General features: G+C 39.6%; 2 protein-coding genes across 3 annotated transcripts in view; both read left to right on the forward strand.

Annotated features, from left to right (window-relative positions):
- The first annotated feature begins 948 nt into the window (after positions 1-948).
- Positions 949-4,670, forward strand: LOC126384943 (toll-like receptor 1). The gene is made up of 2 exons (XM_050036396.1): positions 949-1,052; positions 1,663-4,670. The coding sequence occupies exons 1-2, from the start codon at positions 1,039-1,041 to the stop codon at positions 4,130-4,132; spliced, it is 2,484 nt and encodes an 827-aa protein (XP_049892353.1). The 5' UTR covers positions 949-1,038; the 3' UTR covers positions 4,133-4,670.
- Positions 4,671-7,173: 2,503 nt separating this feature from the next.
- cnot4b (CCR4-NOT transcription complex, subunit 4b) overlaps positions 7,174-20,470 on the forward strand; it is a 50,627-nt gene continuing 37,330 nt past the window's right edge. Inside the window, exons 1-2 of one of the 2 annotated variants that reach the window (XM_050036485.1) lie at positions 7,174-7,410; positions 18,434-18,668. In XM_050036485.1, the coding sequence (XP_049892442.1) occupies positions 18,495-18,668 (174 nt within the window). In that variant the 5' untranslated portion in view covers positions 7,174-7,410; positions 18,434-18,494. The remainder of the gene's footprint in view (positions 7,411-18,433; positions 18,669-20,470) is intronic. The other variant, XM_050036486.1, reaches the window with a different exon arrangement.

Genomic DNA, 20,470 nt, shown 5'->3' on the forward strand with positions numbered 1-20,470 from the left:
TTAAATCACTGGGTCTGTTTCCTTGGAGACAAAGAGAGCTCTGTGGATAATTTGCCTTTCACTGTCTTGACTTTAAGTTATCAGAGAAAAAAGGTGAGCACATACTAGCAGTCATTAGGCTAACAACCCATCTCTGACATGCAAAACAGGGTCAGAGAAACACTGATTTGTTTTATGAAACTGCTTCATTCAGTGTTTTTACCAGTCTAAATCAGCTGCTCTGTTTGTTTTGGGAGAGGGCGAGACCTCTGCGGATAATTTGACTCCCACTAAAAACCTCCTGAGGAATGAACACTAAAAGAATTCTAACCATGGAGGTTTCAGCATGTAGCAATCTGTAATACTTGCCACTAGATGCCACTAAATCTCCCTAAATCTTACATACTGTTCCTTTAAGGCCTTTAGGCTAAGTAATTATGAGCTCTTTTGAATTTTGACCTTGCACAGTATTATGATCATGTCCTTATAATACAATATGACTTGAGAGACATTAGACTTTAAAAGTGTGAACCTAATCTTAGCGCCATCCTGTATCAAATTCTTATGAAACACTTTAAATTATGTTTTATAAACGTGATGGATGAGTTTATAAATTCTGAATTCTCATGGCTGTTTTCTTATATTTTTTGTCAGGGGTGGACACAAATGAGACTGAAAAAATATGTGACTGTTGGGCTTTGTATGTTTCTTACAAAATGGACAGGGGTCTGGCAGTTATTGTCTCCAGTCCAAAAACGTCCAAATACTGAGATACAAAAAAAAGGCTACTGGCTAGTTATTTATACCATTGTAATTTATTTTTATCATATACTATCTTAATGTACTTTGGGCTAAATCCTCAATCAAACATCATTTGCTGTCATGTGAAAAGGGAAAAAAACAGAGAAAAGAGGAATTTACAGGAAGAAGAAACAGGAACAGAGATTTAGTGGTTGATAGATTGCCTTTCAGAATACACAGAATAAAAGTCAGAGCACACAGAGTACAGCTCAGACCTTAGCTCCTCACACTCTGTTGGAAACAACTGCTTCGAAAGCTATGTCCACCCAAAGGTAATGTACTTATTATTCTCCCTTACATTTTTGTTTTCATTTTGTAGTACTCAGTGGTGTAGTGGAGGGTATATGCTGGTATGGAGGCACAAATTACATTTGCTTTTTATCGGCCTTATCAAATTAAGCAATATCACACGAGAGGGAGTGATGTTGTACTGTGATATCGTCACGGCTGTGATTCGGTCATAGGCACGAGGCCTGAATCACAGCCGTGACGATATCACAGTACAACATCACTCCCTCTCGTGTGATATTGCTTAATTACAGTACAACATCACTCCCTCTCGTGTGATATTGCTTAATTACAAAATACTCAAATGTAATTGAAATACGTATTTTAAATACAAGTAATAGAAATACTGCCCATCCCTGTACGGAGGTATACCTACCTCTTTTTCTGGCCGTATAGAGTACACGCAACTATCAGCCAAAAAGCCTTCTAAATATAAAGAGAGTATACCCACCTTCTCCTCGGTAACCTGCCCATCTACCTAGTAGTATACTGACCTCATCAATTACCACTGCACCACTGGTAGTTCTGCTTCTAAAATGTTTGCTCAATGCTCAGCTTTTTAGACTTTTTTTTTCCATTGTTTTTCTGTTTCAGCACAAGTGTGACTTTTCTGATTGGGACCATTGCCATCGTGTCCCTAATCAAACCTGACTGTGTAGCTGTCAAAGAAGATGAAAGTGGATTTAAACTGTGTGTCACCTCAAGGCGAGGAATGAGAGACCTCTCCCATCAGAATCTAGCAAGTGTTCCCTCAAATCTTCCCAATGACACGCAGTATCTGGATCTTTCTTACAACTCCATCCAAAGACTGAACGGAGCTCCGTTTTCTGGACTGTCCCAACTCTGCTATCTGACGGTAACTAACTGTGGCTTGCGAGAAATTTCTCCTGCTGTGTTCAGTCACACACCAGCACTCAAAGTTCTCAACATATCTTACAATGAGTTACCCATCATCCCGGACATTTCATTGAAATGGCTGAAAATCCTTGATTTGGCTAACAACCTGTACAACAGCTATCGAATTCCAGCATCCTTTCAGAAGCTAATGAATCTGGATGTGCTGGTGTTAGGTAGTACAGCTGCTCTGTCAATCAACTATGATGACTTTGATCCACTGACAAACGTTTCTCTACATCATCTGACTTTGGGAGCAGGAATTCACTGGCAAAACTATGATTCTGGTGCTCTCACAAAACTGAAGTCTCTTGAAACTGTGTCAATTTTTGCACCTTTTTGTGGGGATTTGAATACATTTGAGAACGTCCTCGTGGACTTGAATGTGACAAAAGCAACATCACTGAGATTCATCACTCTATTTCCAGACGACTGCAGTGACACTGGCAACCTTTTTAAAAACCTGAGGACAATGCCATTTATAAAGAATCTCACCATAGAAAACACTTGGATGAACAGCTCATTCATGGAGGCGTTTCTGAAGAATGTGTGGCTCTCCTACCTTTATGATCTCTCATTTGTCAACATCACTTATAGTGAAGATACACCGGACGGGTTTCAGTTTCGCACCATTAATCACACAATCAACCTATCCTCGATTACCTTCAATGGGATAAATCACTATCAATACAAATACCCCACGTTCAACATGAGCTTTGAGGCCATCTCAAATCTGACCTATTTAAAGTTCTCTGGGACTGGGATGAACATTTTACCCTGCAACCTGTTATCCGCCTTGCCCTCCCTGGAGACATTGGACCTGTCAGATAACCTCTTGCCGGATTCAGGCTTCTGGTGGATTCATTGTTCATACACCTCCGTCTTCCCTAAACTCAAGAGACTATCTTTAAGCAAGAACCGCTTCAGCAGTCTTTCCTTTATCTCTGAGAAGACGCATCAGATGAAGACATTAGAATCTCTGGACCTCAGCTTTAACTCCATCAGCTTGGACGGGGACTGCTCTTGGCCTGCTCAGCTGACTGAGCTCAGCCTGGGAAACAACAACCTGGGCAACAGTGTCTTTAAATACCTCTCAGCAAACTTTGAGAGGATTGACTTGTCAAAGACGGGAATAACAGCCATAACGAAAGAGGATCTGTCTCGGTTTCCCAATCTGACACACCTCCAACTCAGCTCCAACAGCATCCAGGTTATCCCTGCTGATCTCAGCGCCCCGGCTCTGCTCAGTCTCTACATAGACCAGAATGCTATCACGACTATATCCAGGGAGGGCTTGGCAGGACTTCCCAGGCTTCAGACCCTCAAAGCTGGAGGCAATCCGTTTGTCTGCTCATGCGACTCCCACTGGTTCGTCACTGTTCTCAACAAATCTATGCTACTCGATTGGCCCTTCGATTATACATGCAGCACCCCGCCAGCTTTTGCAGCTCTGCCACTCTCAGAGTACAAAACCAGTGAGCTGTCATGTGAGATGTGGCTTCAAGCTGCAGTTGCTGTTCCTGTAATAATCCTCATATGTGCTGCGATAGGTCTTGTTTTCTATAAATGTGATGGAGTGTGGTATACTAAGATGTTATGGGTGTGGATCAGGGTGAAGAGGAGAGGCAAGAAGCGCTCTAACATGTTGAAGAATGTATCATTTAGTTATCATGCGTTCATCTCCTACAGTCATCAGGACTCTGACTGGGTAGACAGCCAGCTGGTGCCATCTCTGGAAGGCGCTGGGTGTTCACTCTGTGTTCACGAGCGCGACTTCGTCCCTGGTGAGTGGATCATAGACAACATCATCAACTGTGTGGAGTCCAGTTACAAGACGCTGTTCGTCCTCTCCAAACATTTTGTCCAGAGTGAATGGTGCAACTACGAGCTCTTTTTTGCCCAGCACAGAGCCATCAGTGTCCAGCGGGACTCTTTAGTCTTCATATTACTGGAGCCCATTCCAGCTGACTCTCTGCCCAAGAAGTTCTTGAGACTCAGGAGTTTACTGAGGCAGCAGACATACCTGGAGTGGCCCAAGGATGAACGGAAGCAGCAGGTTTTCTGGGCAAGTCTTAAATCCATGCTGCATATGGCAGACACATCTGTGGTTATGAAGGATGTGGCTTTGGCTATTGCAGATACAGTACCTTTACTTACAGATCAAGTCTAAGACTTCAGCAGTCTGAGTTAGACAAATTGAGTCTGTACTTTCCAAAGACAGTGTCTTTTTAATGCAAGAAATGACTCTTTGTGCTTCAATACTGTGTTTCCTTGCTTATCTGTTACAGAGAGCAAGTAACACAAAGTGGAAATTCGGCAATTTGTCCCTCATCGCTTGCAGTTAAATTGCTTTGAAAGAGAATCTCTTTGCAGTCAGCATGGACAGGAGGAACTGTTGCAGCTACCAGTATTGTTTTCAGTGTACTTACAGGCATGTGAGTATTGTATTAAAACGAGACTTGAACAAATGTGAACCTATCCTATAACCACAAACTGAAGATGACAGAGTTGGTTCTTCATCTATGATTACTGTAAATCTGACATTATGAGAAGTTGTACTGTAAATACAGATTGACAGTTGTAGATATCTATGTATATATATTATGACCTGTGCTACCCCTCTGAATATGTATGTGTATGGTGTGTAGGAGTATCCAAAGAGTAACACTTCAGCTGCATTTTGTGAAATTGCCTCTCTGGATTGATAAATAAAGCATCTTTGAAAATAGCCATCAGTCACAATGACAGTTCTTTAAGAACACAAACAGAACCAGATCTCACTTTATATGAACATGTTTTTTTCTACAAACCCCTTTTTTATTAAATAAAAGAAGCTAAATCATTTAAAAGTTATATATTGTCTAAATACACACAACTGTCATGAGCCTTGTCTGAATAAAATAGTCAGAAATTGCCAACATTATTATTTATGTCACATGAATAAGTAAATAAGATTACAAATCTAAGTAGACATTCAGTGCCAGCTTTTGGTACAGTAGTTTTTCAAAACACATTTTGGTCCTGACCTGACACAAGGTTCAAAATTAAGCCTTATTATTTGTTTGTCAAAATATGTTAATGATATTTACTTTAATACTGAGGATATCCCCCTTTGATTAGCCAAATATAGGCTACTGAATTGGAGTTATGTATATTTCTGTTGTAACTGGTCAAAATTAGTTTTATGATGACAACACAAATTTACTTTTAATCAGGGTTTTCATACAACTTAACGGCAAAAGAAACAAGTCATTAGGTACAGTAATTAGAGGTCTATCCAACAGGACCTTTTTCAAAAAGCATTTCAGTAAGTCAAAATGTAGTTAAAGATGTATCTGTGTAGTCAGAGTTAAAATGGTTTGCACAAAGCTTGAACAGAAAATAGAATAATTTTCTGACATTTAAAGATATAGGCCTAACAAAATAGAAATATTCAGATCTTCAGCTGTGTCAAATGTTTCACTAATTCAACTGGCTTTATCTTTTGTCAGCTGAGAAATGGATCACTTGTTCTGCTCTGTGGCCTTGTGTTTGTGTCATCTGTTTAGCGCATTTTTTAATATAAGCAAATGTCTCCATCTACTGTTTGTAGAGCTACCCTACACCACACACCAGTATGAAGGAATGAATCAGAAAGGCTGTATAGATGTCTTTGGCAGATATTTTGTACAAATAATTTAAAACGAACAGGCCTCCTTACTGGCCTCTCCTGGTGAAAACAAGAGTGTCACATTTTAAAGCTAGCACAAATGTTGTGGTACCTTGTGAAACTAGACCACCTAGTATCAACCATGTCAGCATAGCTTGCTGGGGCTAAATACCGCTCCAAAGTGAGGCTAAATTTTGGCAAGCAAACAGCTGGCAAGAGCAATTTTAAAGGGGTCCCCTGAACTCTCATCTCAGCATATCTGAATGAAAATGGGTTCTCTTCTGTGGGTACCCACGAGTCTCCCCTAAACTTGAGAAGGCTTGTTCCCATTAAGTGTTTTGTTCCTTACAATCAATGTACTCCTTCAAATTAAAGCTGTATATTTGTGTTTTGAGGTAAAAGGACAGCTAGCCTATTGAAAAACAATAAATTGCCTAACACAGGGGTCAGCAACCTTTACTATCAAAATAGCCATTTTTGACCAAAAATTGAAAAAAAAAAAAATCATCTAGAGTTGCCGAACATATTTGAGTCTTATTATGAAGGTAACACAGACTATTGCCTTAAAAATAGCCTATCAATAGGTCTAAATGAGTATTCGTTATTATATTTTAGCACAGGGTGGCTAGTCAGCAGTGAGCTATTAATCAACATTTGGTAAGAGCAAATAAATCTCTCCACCCATTATCAATATCTCTGTTTTCCTCTGAGAATTTTACCATTGTTGGATGTGGAGTCCATAGCTAGCTTTGCTAGGGAGGTTCAAGACTAGCTACTGCTATTGAGATTCATTTAGACATGACCTCAGCAGCATTTAGAGGAAAAGATACCAGGATGTTGACAAAATGTTTAATATATATATATATATATATATATATATATATATATATATATATATAAATATAGAATTTCTTTATGTTTTAAATAGTTAGAAATTAAAATACAAAAAGAAAATATAATCACTTTATGAGTTTATTTCAAAAAATATATGTATATGTATATACATATATATATATATACATATATACAGTATATAGAATTTATTTATTTATTTATTTTTTGAAAAGGCTTATAATATATGGTACCACATTGTATAAGGCATTCAAATTAGAAACTGGGGTTATACGCCATAGCTAAGGTCTTTATACAGGAGATGTAAATAAATTGGTTATCAGTACTTACTTACAAGTCATCTCTTGTGAAAATCCCATTGGCTGGTGCCTGTCCTCAAATAAACACCAGACAGGTTTGTAATTTTCCATAAAAGAAATAATATTTATTTATTATATCTTTTATAAAAACAAAAATTACAATTCATAAACTTTATGCTGTTATAAATGGTGCTTTTTCATAAAAGACAGTAACATATTTAAAACAGTTAAGTCAAGTGATTCATTTTAAAATTCATTTTTATTATTTTTTAATACCATTTTAAGCAATATTCTTTGTATGATAAACTAATAGACAACAACGTTTTAGCCATTAGTTGTAGAAATGCTTTGCTGGTAGAGACTACAATACCCATCATTCCTTGCATGTAACATCAAGACGATTTGCGCCGACTCACTGAGTTGTATAGTTGCCCCTGTTCTCTCCTCCTTTCAATGTAAGATGGTGGTTTGTGGTGTAAGTAGGTAGCCAGCACCTTTATAAGCTGAGAGAAAAGGCCGGTTGTCTCCTGAGGACAACCGCTACTGAGTCCCACAGACGGCAGCTCGCTGTGACGGAGTAACTGTCCCATTCAGGCATACTTCTCTCTCAACATCCTACAGAGGAATCTCCAATAACACTTAGGCAGGGTGAGTATTCAGACTAACAGTTATCCCAATTAAACCAACGCCATAAACTAGGCTATGCCCTGAATCATTATTTATATTGGTTGACATAAGAGACATAGTTGAGCCCAAGCTTTCTACAGCTGTCCAACTACCGCTGGTCTGTTCGAGGCGCCGCTACGACAGGAGAGCCGAGGCAGCTTCACTCACGTTGGGCTGCTGTTTCGGTTATGTCGGGCTCTACCGGCGGTGGGCAGGCCGCATAAACTCCTCTTCCTGACATACTTCTGTGAGGAACACAACTTATAAACAGCACATTTGCGTAAGAGGAAGTGTCAGTGTCTTTTAATAACTTTGGTGGCAGGGTTTATCACACAGTGAGCGTTACATTTTACGATATGGCAGAGCTCAAGAAAACCCCTTAGCCGACGTCATACAGACAGACCGTAGCTAGCAGCAGTCCAGCCTGGCAACCAAGCCGGTTAGCATAGCCGGTTAACTTACTAGCTGGTTAGCTTAGCTACACAGCCGGTGGCGCCCCGCTGTAGTGTTACTTCACCCGGTACATGACTAACAACAAAGCTGCTGGTGCTAACCCCCAAAACAATATGTCATTTCACACTTTATTACAATGGACTGTTCCCTATTTATTAGGGGAAGGGGGTAGCTGGGGCGTGACTTCGTTTTTTTGTTGTTTTGTATTTTGACCCTCCCTAAAGCAACAACTAGATTTCCTTGAGCCAGCCTGAGTGACTGGCGGAAAATGCATGACCCTCCTTCTACAATAAATCAGTTATTAGATTTTTAAAACTTACCCGTTATGTTTGAAAGTTAAACGTTGACAAAATCCCGGAGCTGAAAAAAGCCACAGTTTTTCATTCTTGTCATGCATGTTGATTAGTTCATGCAAGCATTTATTTTTGGTCAAATAAGACATAGGATAAAGTGATTTTAATTTAATATCCCTATTTCAAGCTCAGATTTGGTTAAGTTTTTTTTTTCCTGACAGAAGCGTCATCACACATGATGTGTCCAAGGACTATCGGAAATTTGACAATCCAACAATAGATTCTGTTTTTACAGTTTCTGGCTATGACAAATGGTGTAATTTTGGTGATTTTTAAAGAAAACATATGTCATGTTGTCTTCAAAAATCTGCAGTGAAATAAATACAAAATGCAACCATTTAAATTTGTATGCCCTTCCTTTGTCCAGGGGTCGAGAACCTTCACTATCAAAAGAGCCATATTTGACCAAAAATAATTTTAAAAATTTATCTGGAGCCGCAAAACATATTAATACTACTGTAGCCACCGCAATTGAGATTTTGCACATGTGGCTCCAGAGCCGCAGGTTGCCTAACCCTGCCTTAAACTGAACTACAAAACATAAGTCCCTCCCCAGTGGTTAAAAACTAACTATGTCACAATTAGACAAGTGTGTAACTTTAATATGTATATATAAGCTAGATAGGCACTATATAGAGCTTACAAACTTTAAAAAAAATTCTCAACATGTTTGGCACATTTAGATTGTTTTCACTGTTTAAGAGCCATTCTGACCATATGAAGAATAGTTAAAGGAGAACACTGCCGAAATTACGATTTCCATGGCCTAAGAAAGTTCAGCTGTGAACTTGATGTGAACATGAGCTACTCTCTCAAAGCCAGAAACCTGAGAAGTCAGTCCCAAACTTGTGATGCCACAGCTCAAGACTGTATACTACGACATCACAAGTTTAAGTTCTAGTGCCATAGTTTTTGGATTTGGGAGAGTTGTTTATATTTACTAATGTTTTTGGAAGTGGCATTTATACTTCTGCGTCGTAGCCTGATGTGCACCTCCCCAGAAATGTAACTTCCCGTTATGTGGACCTCCTGTAAATCTTTGTAAGCTGAAAACCATTTCCCTCAGTGGAAACAAAGCTTTTATTTACTTTTATTTCACAGATAAGAAACAATAAATTGTGAAGACAATAAAGCCTCCACAAAATAATATTTTAAGTCTTGTGTGCGATTTATCCTGGCTTCATATGAGTATAGGAAATCTCCACTAGCCACTAGGCTAATTTATACAATGTAAAATGTCATAGGCTTGTGCTAATAACATTAGCATGTTGTATTTGTGGGGAAAATGTGTCCGGCAAGTGCTTTGTCTGTGAATCCTGCTGCGAGTTATAGTGAAGCTGATATGTGTACTTGTAATTGAAATTGTTCCTATTCAGCCATGTTTAATGTGTGTTTTGGTTGTGTTTTGAATCAACTGAGGTTATCAGCACTTCAAAGAAACCCCACTGACTAGTGTTTTGGAGGTGTAACTGCAGAGTGACACAGACACAACACCATACAAGTATAAATGCTCACAACAGCGTAGGCCATGTGCATAGGCTACGGCGTAGGCATAGAGCTGCATAGAGCTGACGCACAAGTATAACCCCGCCTTTACACTGTAGGGATAACATGTATGAACTTTGAAAATGTCCTTTAAGCTCACTCAGTCCTGTCCTTTTCTGAGCATGCAGCTAAGGAAAGAAAAGTAAAACAAGTCTGGGACAGGTGGCAAGCTATGATGTGATCAGAATCAGTAATTGTTGAATTCCTGGCTTGGAGTTTGTTAATTGATGTGCATATATTAACTATTTGGCCTCATCACCAAAACAAACCCCACTGTCTCTGTAAAGCCTGAATAAGTAAAGTGCCTGAGGTTGTCAGCATGACTTCTCAAACAGGAAGATTGTGGTTGTCTGTGTGGTGATGCCAGTATTCTCCTTTTGGCACAGCTCTGACACTATTCATATTGGACTCCTCCTTATAAACAGAACTTAGCTTTCCAAAAGCCAGCCCCAGAGGCACACAGTGCTATCACAGGGCAGCTAACGTCTCTTAAAGTGTTTGTTTCATTGTAATGAGCAAGTTTAATTGAGTTGATTGTAGCCAATTTTTATTCCTCTCCTTACATTGTAACTGTCACCCCCATGACATGTTCAATCTGGGTTGCATTAGTGTGCTGCAGTAGGGGAATCTGGTCCTATTGTGGCACACTTTGCCCTGCAGTGATTAAAACCTGCATGCTGAGAGCCAGGAGCAGGCTGTACTGAACTGTTTTGACAGAATTGTTTGTGCCTTTTAAACCATCCGTTAGAGAGCAACCATGCCTCCAGGCAAAGTTTCTGTGTCACATGGTAAAACTAACCACACGGCTTTGCTGTTATGAGCTATTAAACTGCATTCCCCTTTGAAAGAGTATTGCAGATGTGTTCTCCACCCTTTACTGTTTATCTTACTATATTTATAATTTATTACACCACTAGACATACATATGTACATTACTCTGCACTTTATTGCTTTTTACTGTGTCTGGTTAGATGCTGAACTTAATTGTGTTGGCTCAGTACCTGTACTCTGTGCAATGACAATACAGTTGAATTTAATCTAATCTAATCTAAGAGGGGTGGCGTGGAGTTTTTCCACTAGCAGGAGGGAGTTGAGACTGACGACGGTAATGTTAATCGGTCACTGTAAGTAACACTGTGGTCCAGATCAAAATATCCCCACAGCTAGGAACCAGGCTGTCGTATGCTGTGTGAAATTTCTTCTTGTGTTTGAAATTGCATCGAAAAAATATTTTTACAATGGGTCAAATAACTATGTTTAATGTGAAAGATGTCTCTGGTAGTGATGAACCCACAGAGAATTATTGCTAATACTGTAGTGTGTCTGAGCATTATGGAGTTTTTTTAACCAAATTTAGGCTGCTGTCATTGTTTTCAGTAAAAAGCTCTGATAAATCCATTATACACTACACACTTCCTGGTATGAAATTGAGTTTGAATTTGTTGGTGTACAGATCTAGGAATCAAACCTCAATACTTTTTTGTCTTAATACCCTAAATGTGTCCACAGCGCCAAGTATCAGAAATATAAAGGTAGGCTTGGGTGGTATGATGGTATTACAGTGATACTGATGGTTTTGTGTGCACCACTGCACAAAGGTACAGTTACATACTGTATACCCCGGTGATATTCCAGGAAGGTATGAAGAAATAAAACAAAAAATAGATATTGCCCAAGCCTACTTGACAGATACAGGAAGCTGCATTGAATGTAAAAATTCAATGTAAAAACAGCTGAGTTTTTTTGGGGTTTTTTTTGTTAAAGGGTAACTTTTGGATTTTTCAACCTGGAATCTTTTTCCCCATGTTTTTGTGTTTTGAAAACAATAGTGTTTGAAAGTGGTCCAGTAATGAGTGCTGCAGCTGGCAGCAATGTAACCACTCAGGGCGGTGCACCCCATCAGTTTACATCCATTTAAAGTGCTTGTTTTTGCCCCTTTGGCTCAGATTATTATGAGTGTCTAACAAATTTATGTACCCCACAGAGAAATGAAACTTTTTTCTTTACCTTTCACTGGTCTGACATTCTGAAATCTAACTATAGGTGACTTCTTGCAGTTGGAAACTAAAAGAGCCACTGACAGGCTCAGATTGTTATTATGACTGTCTTAATGGAACAAGTGTAAGGTACAGAAAAAATGTTTAATTACTCTGCAGGCTCCTCTCCATAATGTTGTCAGACACCCATTATAACTGTCTGAGCCTGTTGGCAGCAAAAACAAGCACCTTTAGAGGACAGAAATTGACGAGGTACATATTTCCCTGCCGGGTACACTGCAGTCTGTTTCACCGCTGTCGGCTGCAGTGCTCTCGTTCAATACTAGACCAAAGTTCAAAAATTGTTGCTCACAAGAGTGACTTAGACACAGACATTTGACAATAGGATCCAGGTTGAAAACTACCAAGGTTACACATTATAATAAATAAATGGGGTGTATCTTTAGTGTTATTTAGTGTCCTGATGGTCTAGTAGTGGTAAGATGACTCAGACTTTCAAGGAAAGGGCAGGCACTTCTCAGTCATGTATCACACCCTCTGTGTGGTGACTATGAGTTGTTGCTCGCAGGACAGAGGTACATGGTACCAGCTTTGCAGACTCCCCGTACTGATGCTACTGAAAATTAGTTATTTTTTACTGGTAGTAGCAGTGACACGTTTCAAACAACAGGCTACCCAAACGTGATACAGCTTTGCTTATGATGTACCTATGATAGTGTTATTAATGTAACTTTTCTCTTACACACTCGAGACATTGCGCCCTGCTCTTTGTCATGTTTAAATAAGCAAGTTGTCATGGGAGAGTAAGGTTTGAAGTCTTATGCAAAGAGTCGTGTGTGTCGTTTATGTTTCTTTATGAGCGTTCAGACAATGCACTTCAGTTAATTATTAATGAGAAAAAGTCATAACTGCCTGCATGCATGCTTAACAACGATCAGAAGACAGTGTTGTAGTTCCTTTTATGTGCCTGATTTGCATCAGTGTCATTCTGCATGTGTTACAGTACTGTCTCTGTTGGTTAGTGATGGCCTCAGCTTGGCTTCCTCTCAGGCAACACCCTGTAAGGGGAAACAAATTACTGTAGGGATCATTTTTTCTAACTGACACACTGTAAATAGAGATATTTCTGCCTTGCTCCCTGAGGAGACTCTTCATCTTGTGTTTCACCACAATAAAACGGTCAATGTTTATCTGGCAGTGGGCTAAGGAGCAGTAAGTTGGGGTTGTTCTGCTATGAGTCTCTAGCCCCTTTACATGAAGGTCACGCTATAGAGCTGCTACGAAGTCCCTTCTTTATGCTGCCTTTACATTTTTACAGAGCCAAGCACTAGCAGCATCATTCCGTTCCAGTGTGTGTTATTTTAGATAGCATGCCAGTATTGTGGAATCAAAAGAGGTGTGACAGGTGTGACTTGTAACACAACAGCATCAGCCTCTAATATTCCATACAGTTATGCAATTGCAGTGCCTTATAAACAATAACAATGGCATAACATGGCAATAACAACCATTTACCGTCTCTCTTATTTGACGGCTGATTTCGTCCTCTGCTCAGAGGTTAAGGAGCTCCCGGACCTTGTTGTTTTCCCAATTTGCAGACACTTTGGTCTGCTGTTTTTGTTTTTTGATTCAGCTGTTAACTGCTACCAACCGACTTTTAAGTCTTTTGCAGTTGATCGCACGCATAACATGTGTTACGTGCGTGTTACCCATGATCCTGTCCTGTCTGCTGTCCCATTTATACAGACCTAGTTTTGATACTGTTACTACCTCTGATGCCGCCTTAAAAGTGAAACTACTCTGTCCCCACATTCCACGATCGTACCTTTTAGGTCAATTTTACACTCTCTTTAAGGCAGGAATATCAAGCTGTTAAAATGTATTTGAAAATTGAATTTCCCCTTGGGAATAATAAAGTATATAAAATGAAAAATTAAGAATGGGGGCACAGAGTTGTTTTGCCTTGATTCCGCCATTGGAGGTAGTAACAGCACCAAAACTACGTCTGTACAAAACGGCTGACAGGACCGTATCATGGGCAGGACAGGTGTGACGTTTTGACGACTTGTTAAGCGTGCAATCCACCGCGGGAGATTTAAAAGTAGCTGATAGCAGTTAGCAGCTAACTCAAAGAGGAAAAACAGCAGATGAAAATGTGCCCAAGCTGGGAAAACAATGGGATTCGGGAGCTCCTTACCCTCTGAACAGAGGATGAGATCAGCTGCCATATAACAGAGATCATATAACAGAGATGGTAAGTGGTTGTCATTGCCATGTTTTGCCTTTGCTACTGTTTAGAAAGTGCTGCCCACATGTATGTTATATCTCACGCTAGAGGCCGAGGCTCTTGTGTTACATGTCAAGCCCGTCACGCCTCTTTTGATTCCATGATGCTGGCATGCTGTCTTAAATCACGCACTGGAGCGTAATGATGCCACTGGTGTTTGGTTCTGTGTAAAAATGCAAAGGTGGCATATAGAAGAGACCTAGTAGTAACCCTATAGTGCGATCTCTGTGTATAAAGGGCTTTATATAGGATGGAGAAGCAGCAAAGCAATGTGAAATTCCCGCATTGAGGAGGCAGTGTAAAAGGGACTTCTCCCACCTGCAGGAGGAAAATTCTCCAGGTTAGCACCATGCAGGAAAGCAGAGCAAACGAGGAGCTGTTAGTGTTTCAGCACTACAGTCTTGCCACTGAAATGTTGTTTGCACAGCGCTGATATTACCTGGGGAGCTCCTGTGTTTGTAATAATCACACCGGTTGTCTGTGATTTTAATCCTTTTAACCTAACTGATACCATTTGCACCAAAACTTGTAATGCACACACACAACAATGTCACACAACTGGGCAGCTGTGGCTCAGGAGATACAGCGGTCGTCTACTAGGACAGCTTTAATTTTTCCATTTCACATCTATGAGTAGATGCCTGCCAAGCTGCAGACCACTGCTTTAGACCAACAAACAAAGAACAACAGTTTTGTTTTAGCCACCCATTGCTGTCTTTCCAGTGGCTTTTCAGACCCCACACGTGGGTGTTTTTGCGGCCTGCCGCTGTTTTTTCAGCCAGGAAAGTGCAATGAAAAGCGGGTTTTCTAAGCAAAAATGGATCTTTTCCAAACCATAACCAAGTAGTTTTTGTGCCTAAACCGAACCACCCCTTAACCACAGTGATGTTGAAATATTTTTACATATCTGCGACATAATAACTTACAACTGTAATATATTCATAGTTTGCAAAAACGTACAATGCCTTTTTTTTGTGGTGATTGGGTTTTGAAGCTGGCTTTACAGCGGTCTGTCTAAACTCCAACTAAAAATCCCGCTAACAAAGATATAGCTTACAGCGAGCAAAAAATGTCACAAAGCTTATGTGTTGCAGTTTTGGTCATCATCCATCCATTAGCTGAATGCCCATCCGTGCTTAAAAGTAAATCATGTGTTGTGAAATCACCCAATTTCTTGCCAATTAAGCCATAGTGTCAGCCTGCAGAGGTTTTTACAATAGTTTAATTGGCCACTTAGACTGATCCAGACTAAGTGTAACATCTTCTCTCCAGCCCTCTGTGACACAGCTACATCATGACATAATACATAATAACAGCTTCAGTAGCTCTTATGGTTGTGACACGCTCTCACTGAATCCACACATCATAGCTGGAAAGCGGCACTTTCAGCTGCCTTACTAGTCAATGTTTCACCTAAGCTAATTTTAGATTACTTTCTGTGATGATGGGCCTAAACAAGCATATTTCATAGCACAAATACTAACCCGAAATCTCATCAGCAGTATGCATTTATCAGGAAGTTTGGGTGACTCAGACATTTAGTACACTATGCCCACAGTAATGGTTTGGTCGTTAATCTGCAGTAAAGGAACACTTTACCTGTGAAGTGACCATTTGTATAAAAATTACTTACCGCATGCTTTCTTGAATTCGTGAAGAAAACCTTTGTTTTTCTGGCAGGCCTCGATGGGGAACGGAGAATCCAAAAAAGGTGAACTTTCGCAGTCCACATTTAACAGCAGCAAAAACTGTATCAAAACATCTGTTTACGAACTCTCGCACAACTTGTCCAGTCCTATTATCCTGCTTAGAACTTCCTTTTTTTCCTATTTATTATTTTTAAATGATTTTATGCTTTCCACCATGAGGTTTTACTTACAATCTCTTTTCACAAACTTTTTTCTTTTATAAAGGAACTATACTCAGTACTTCCCAAAAGTGTTAATTTCGTTGATGAAAACTATGAAGAAAATTTTTTGTCAACCACCTTTTTTCCATGACGAAAATGAGACGATATTGAGCTAAAAAAAAGGTCTTGATAATAAAAACTAAGACAAAATCTTTGTTTCATTTTCATTGACGAGACGTTGACTAGTGGACACTGAAAGCCGAGAACAGCCATGTTTTGTAATTGACTTGAAATGCTGTATGAGCATCAGGCTGGCAAACTACAGTAAATAGTGTGTGCCAGGATGTATTGCCACCCGCTCGCTAAACGGCAGCAGAGCAATCAGCCATCGGCCACAAGACTTCGCAGCTGATCCCTGCAGGACTCCACTCAGTCTGGACTTTATGGGTTGCTGCAGTTTGACTGGCAGATAGAGTGCTCAGTTGTCTGTGAGTGTAGCTGTGCTGTAAGTAAACAGTCTGAAATTTTAATTTTCGATTCTGTGAGAGGACACGAGTTTAAACCTCCAGACTAACATGTTGCAGATTAAGAAATCATTCAGGCTTTAATTTTGTCATTTCTCTGCTTCTTAACAGTGAGATAGATAAGGCAGAGTTTACAATGAACCTGGGTACAAGTCCTAGTCGTCTCAGATTAGTTGTTTGTGGTACCAAAGTTTTTCAGAGCATAAATAGAGAGATATTGAGCTTTTCAAATGATGTATGTGCTCGTAAATCACCTCTTAAACACTGCTGGAGAAATTACAGTTTGTAAGTGTGCGGATATATTTTATAGTTGAAAATATAGTTTAAAAATGTCCAAATTAATTTTTTACACAACCTGTCACCTTGATTCTAATTACTGATACATGACTTAGCCTCACTGGATTCGTTTAAAGATAAAAAAAAACATATAAACATATTGACTAAAACTATGACAGGTAAAAATGACTAATATGTGACTAAAACCAATAAGTCTTTTCATCTGAAGACTAAGCCTAAAGCTGTCAAAATGAACACTGCTTCCCAAACATGCATTTTTGCTAAAACATTACGATTTAAAAGACGTCAGTTAAACAGTCTCATGCATGGAGCAGTAGCATGCCTAAATAAGTGCATGAATTTGAACTCTGCTCAAGGAGGGCTTATATGCACGCTTGAGCCTGGGCACACTCAGGGAGCATGACTTGTAGGCGTAAGTGTTTTATATTGTAACATTTTATTGAAAATGCATGTGCTTGGGAAGTACTGAGCATATGACTGGATAAATTAGATTTGCATGAGTCGTGAGCGTTTGTAAACAGCTGTTTGGATTAGGGATGCATGATAATATCAGCACGTCATTGGTATCGGCCGATATTGGCTTTAAAATTAAATATCGGAATCGGCCAATATGCTTTTTCTTATTTTGCACAATGAATATGTCTCCATCTGCTGGTGGGCCATAACAATAACAGCATGCATGCATAATATGATGTTAATTCCACTACAGAAGAGACTTGATGATCACTAAAATAAGGTGGGGAAAAAATGGATGTATCGTTATCAGTTATCAAATAAGTTGTTACATATTGGCATATCGGGTATCTGCAAAAGAACTAATATCCTGCATCCCTAGTTTTGATAGAGTTTTGCTGCTGTTAAATGTGGACCCTGATTGCTTCAATTGATGAAGAATGTTTACCTTTTTTGGATTCTCTGGTCATTTTGTTAAGGGTCTTGTGCTACAGCCACACACGGTATAAGGTAGGTTATGGTAAAAAAAAAAGAAAAAAAAAGAAGAAGAAACACTTATCTGCAATGTCTCAGTTCAGGGACTGGATTCTTCAAGGTACCTGGCTAATAGAGATGGGCCCTGTGTACTGTATGCCCTGAAGGGCAGACTGTTTGTTCTTGTCCATAGTATTACAAAACACTGTGCAGTCTGTGTTTTTTGCGTCTGAGAAGCCTTTTAAGTCATGGATCTGTTACTCAAACTGGACTTATTTAAACATATTGGCTCACTCATACCTGATACAACAGACACTACCAACACAGCACTGTGTGAGAAAAATCACAGCCCCCTCAGTGAATTTTCCAGATACAGATAGAACTTCAGCAGACAACACAGGGTCTAGCAAAAAACATAACTTAAATATTGTCATGCAGTGTAATGAAATGTCATGTGTCAGGGTGCGGTGTTGGTCAGTCAAATACTTGACAGATGCTGGTCTATGCCAATACAGTAGAAATAGGATGAGAGTAGAACAGACATTCCCATTCAAATCAACATAGCAGGATGGTCAGAGCAGTGGCCATTTTTATGTTTACTGTTGAACTGATAAGAATGAACCATCACTATGTTGTTGCTTCATTCAACACTTTTGCTTTGGTGTAGCCAGGGATATCAGTCTTTAGAGATTGTGAGTAAATGGACTTAGGATTTTTCATCTAGTTGATTTCTCTTCAGGATATATCAAAGCTCCTGTTTCTCTCTGTTCCAGTGCAGCTCCTCCTGTCCCTGACCTGTGAAAGCTGTCCTGTCCAGCAGTGTGCAATCATAGGATGTCCCGAAACCCCGACTTGAAGGACGACCCAATGGAGTGCCCACTGTGTATGGAACCGCTGGAGATCGATGACGTCAACTTCTTCCCCTGCACCTGTGGATACCAGATCTGTCGCTTCTGCTGGCATCGAATCAGGACAGACGAGAACGGTCTCTGTCCTGCCTGCAGAAAGGTAGACCTCCATCTTTTTTAAAGCCTGTTTAGCCTGACAAAGTGTGTGCACCAAAAAAGTGTAGGATTTCCTGATAACTGATACTAGTCCCACTGAAAGCGATGAATTCATCTCATTCACACAAGCCCTAATGCTCATATTGTGTTTCAATACATCCCATGTCCAGTGATCATCCTTTTCAGGTGAATGGTATGCACAAGAGAAAACATTAAATCCATTCCATTCAGGGTACTCGGAGAAGTATAGAGATGGGGCTTTATTAATTAAATCATCTTTAACTGAATTTGGCTTTATCTTAATTGTTTTATTAATCTATTCCTTTTTTGCCTCCACGCTGGTGATAGCCGTGGCTGGAGCCGTTATGTTTTTGGGTTGTCTGTCCATGCAGATATTGTAAACGTGATATCTCAAAAACACCACAAGGGAATCTCTTTAAATTCGGCACAAACGTCCACTGGGACTCAACGATGAACCCTGAAGATTTTGGTAGTCAAAGGTCAAGGTTACTGTGACACTGTAAGTCTCATTCTTGTGAAGTGACATCTCAAGATCTCCTTGAAGGAATTATTCCAAATTTGGCACAAATCTTCACTTGGACTCAAGAATGAAAGTATTAGAATTTGATGGTCAGAGGTCAAAGTCATTGTGACCTTGTGCCTGCTTCATTCTCGTGAATGCAATATCTCAAGAAGGCCTTTAGGGAGTTTCCTAAGATTTGGCACTAATGTCCACTGGGACTCAACGATGAACTGGTTAGAATTTGGTGGTCGAAGGTCAGAGTCACTGTGACCTTGCATCTGTGTCATTCTCATGAATGGAAAATCTCAAAAAGGCCTTTGTGGAGTTTCCTCAAATTTGGCACAAACGTCCACCAGATAAGAATTTGGTGGTCGATGGCTAAAGGTCACGGTCACTTTACAAAACATGTTTTTGGCCATAAGGCAGGGATTAAATCGAAAAAAGAAAAGATCTAATTATAAGATTTTTGTACACAAATGTCTAATAGGATATAATGATGAAGCGAGGACAAATTATACCCAAAAGGTCAAAGGTCAACTTAACTGTGACATTATAATGTAAAAACACTTTTCTGGCCATTAATCAACGTCATATTAGAAGAAGGGAGACATTTCATCAGATACTGAATTGGTTTATTAATTGTTTCTTTTTTTAAACTATAAATGATGAAAATGACAGAAGCTCATTGTAAATCCCTAGAGCCCATAGAAATGTATTCATATTTCTTGTTTAGTTTGACCAAAAGCCATACAATCCATCAGATTCCAGCAGCTCACACGGTAGGTCATCATGTAAATATCTGGTCTGCCTCCTTTGACATCTAATTCAGTTTAAAGCTTCTTTCCCTTTTAAGATGCTCCTGTTGCATTTGACGTGGGTCTAATGTTATAGCTTTGCCCATCCTCTTTACCATTGTTATGGCAGCTTGGATAAAATCCCCAGGTTGGTTAAATATCTTTGGCAGAGAGAATGAAGGTAAAGTTTTTCCCAGTATTATCAGTTTACAGGCCCGCCTCCTTCTTCAACCTTGACCCACTATACTAATTGTAGTTGTGTGTGCACAGTCTCCCTGTTCAATGAGGGATTATAACAAACATTTCAGGAACACTAACTTTGACTCCATATAAAGAGGTTTAAATGGTCAGGAGAAACTGCCCACTTGTTTCTAACCTGCTTTATCTTCTGATTGCTCGTGTTTATTGACCAGTCATACTTTGTTTTAGAGATGTCACCATGCTCACAGATCTCTTCAGTAAACTTTGAGTACAGTGTTCTCATAACCA

This window comes from Epinephelus moara, chromosome 23 (assembly GCF_006386435.1).
Source record: "Epinephelus moara isolate mb chromosome 23, YSFRI_EMoa_1.0, whole genome shotgun sequence".
Lineage (NCBI taxonomy): Eukaryota > Metazoa > Chordata > Actinopteri > Perciformes > Serranidae > Epinephelus > Epinephelus moara.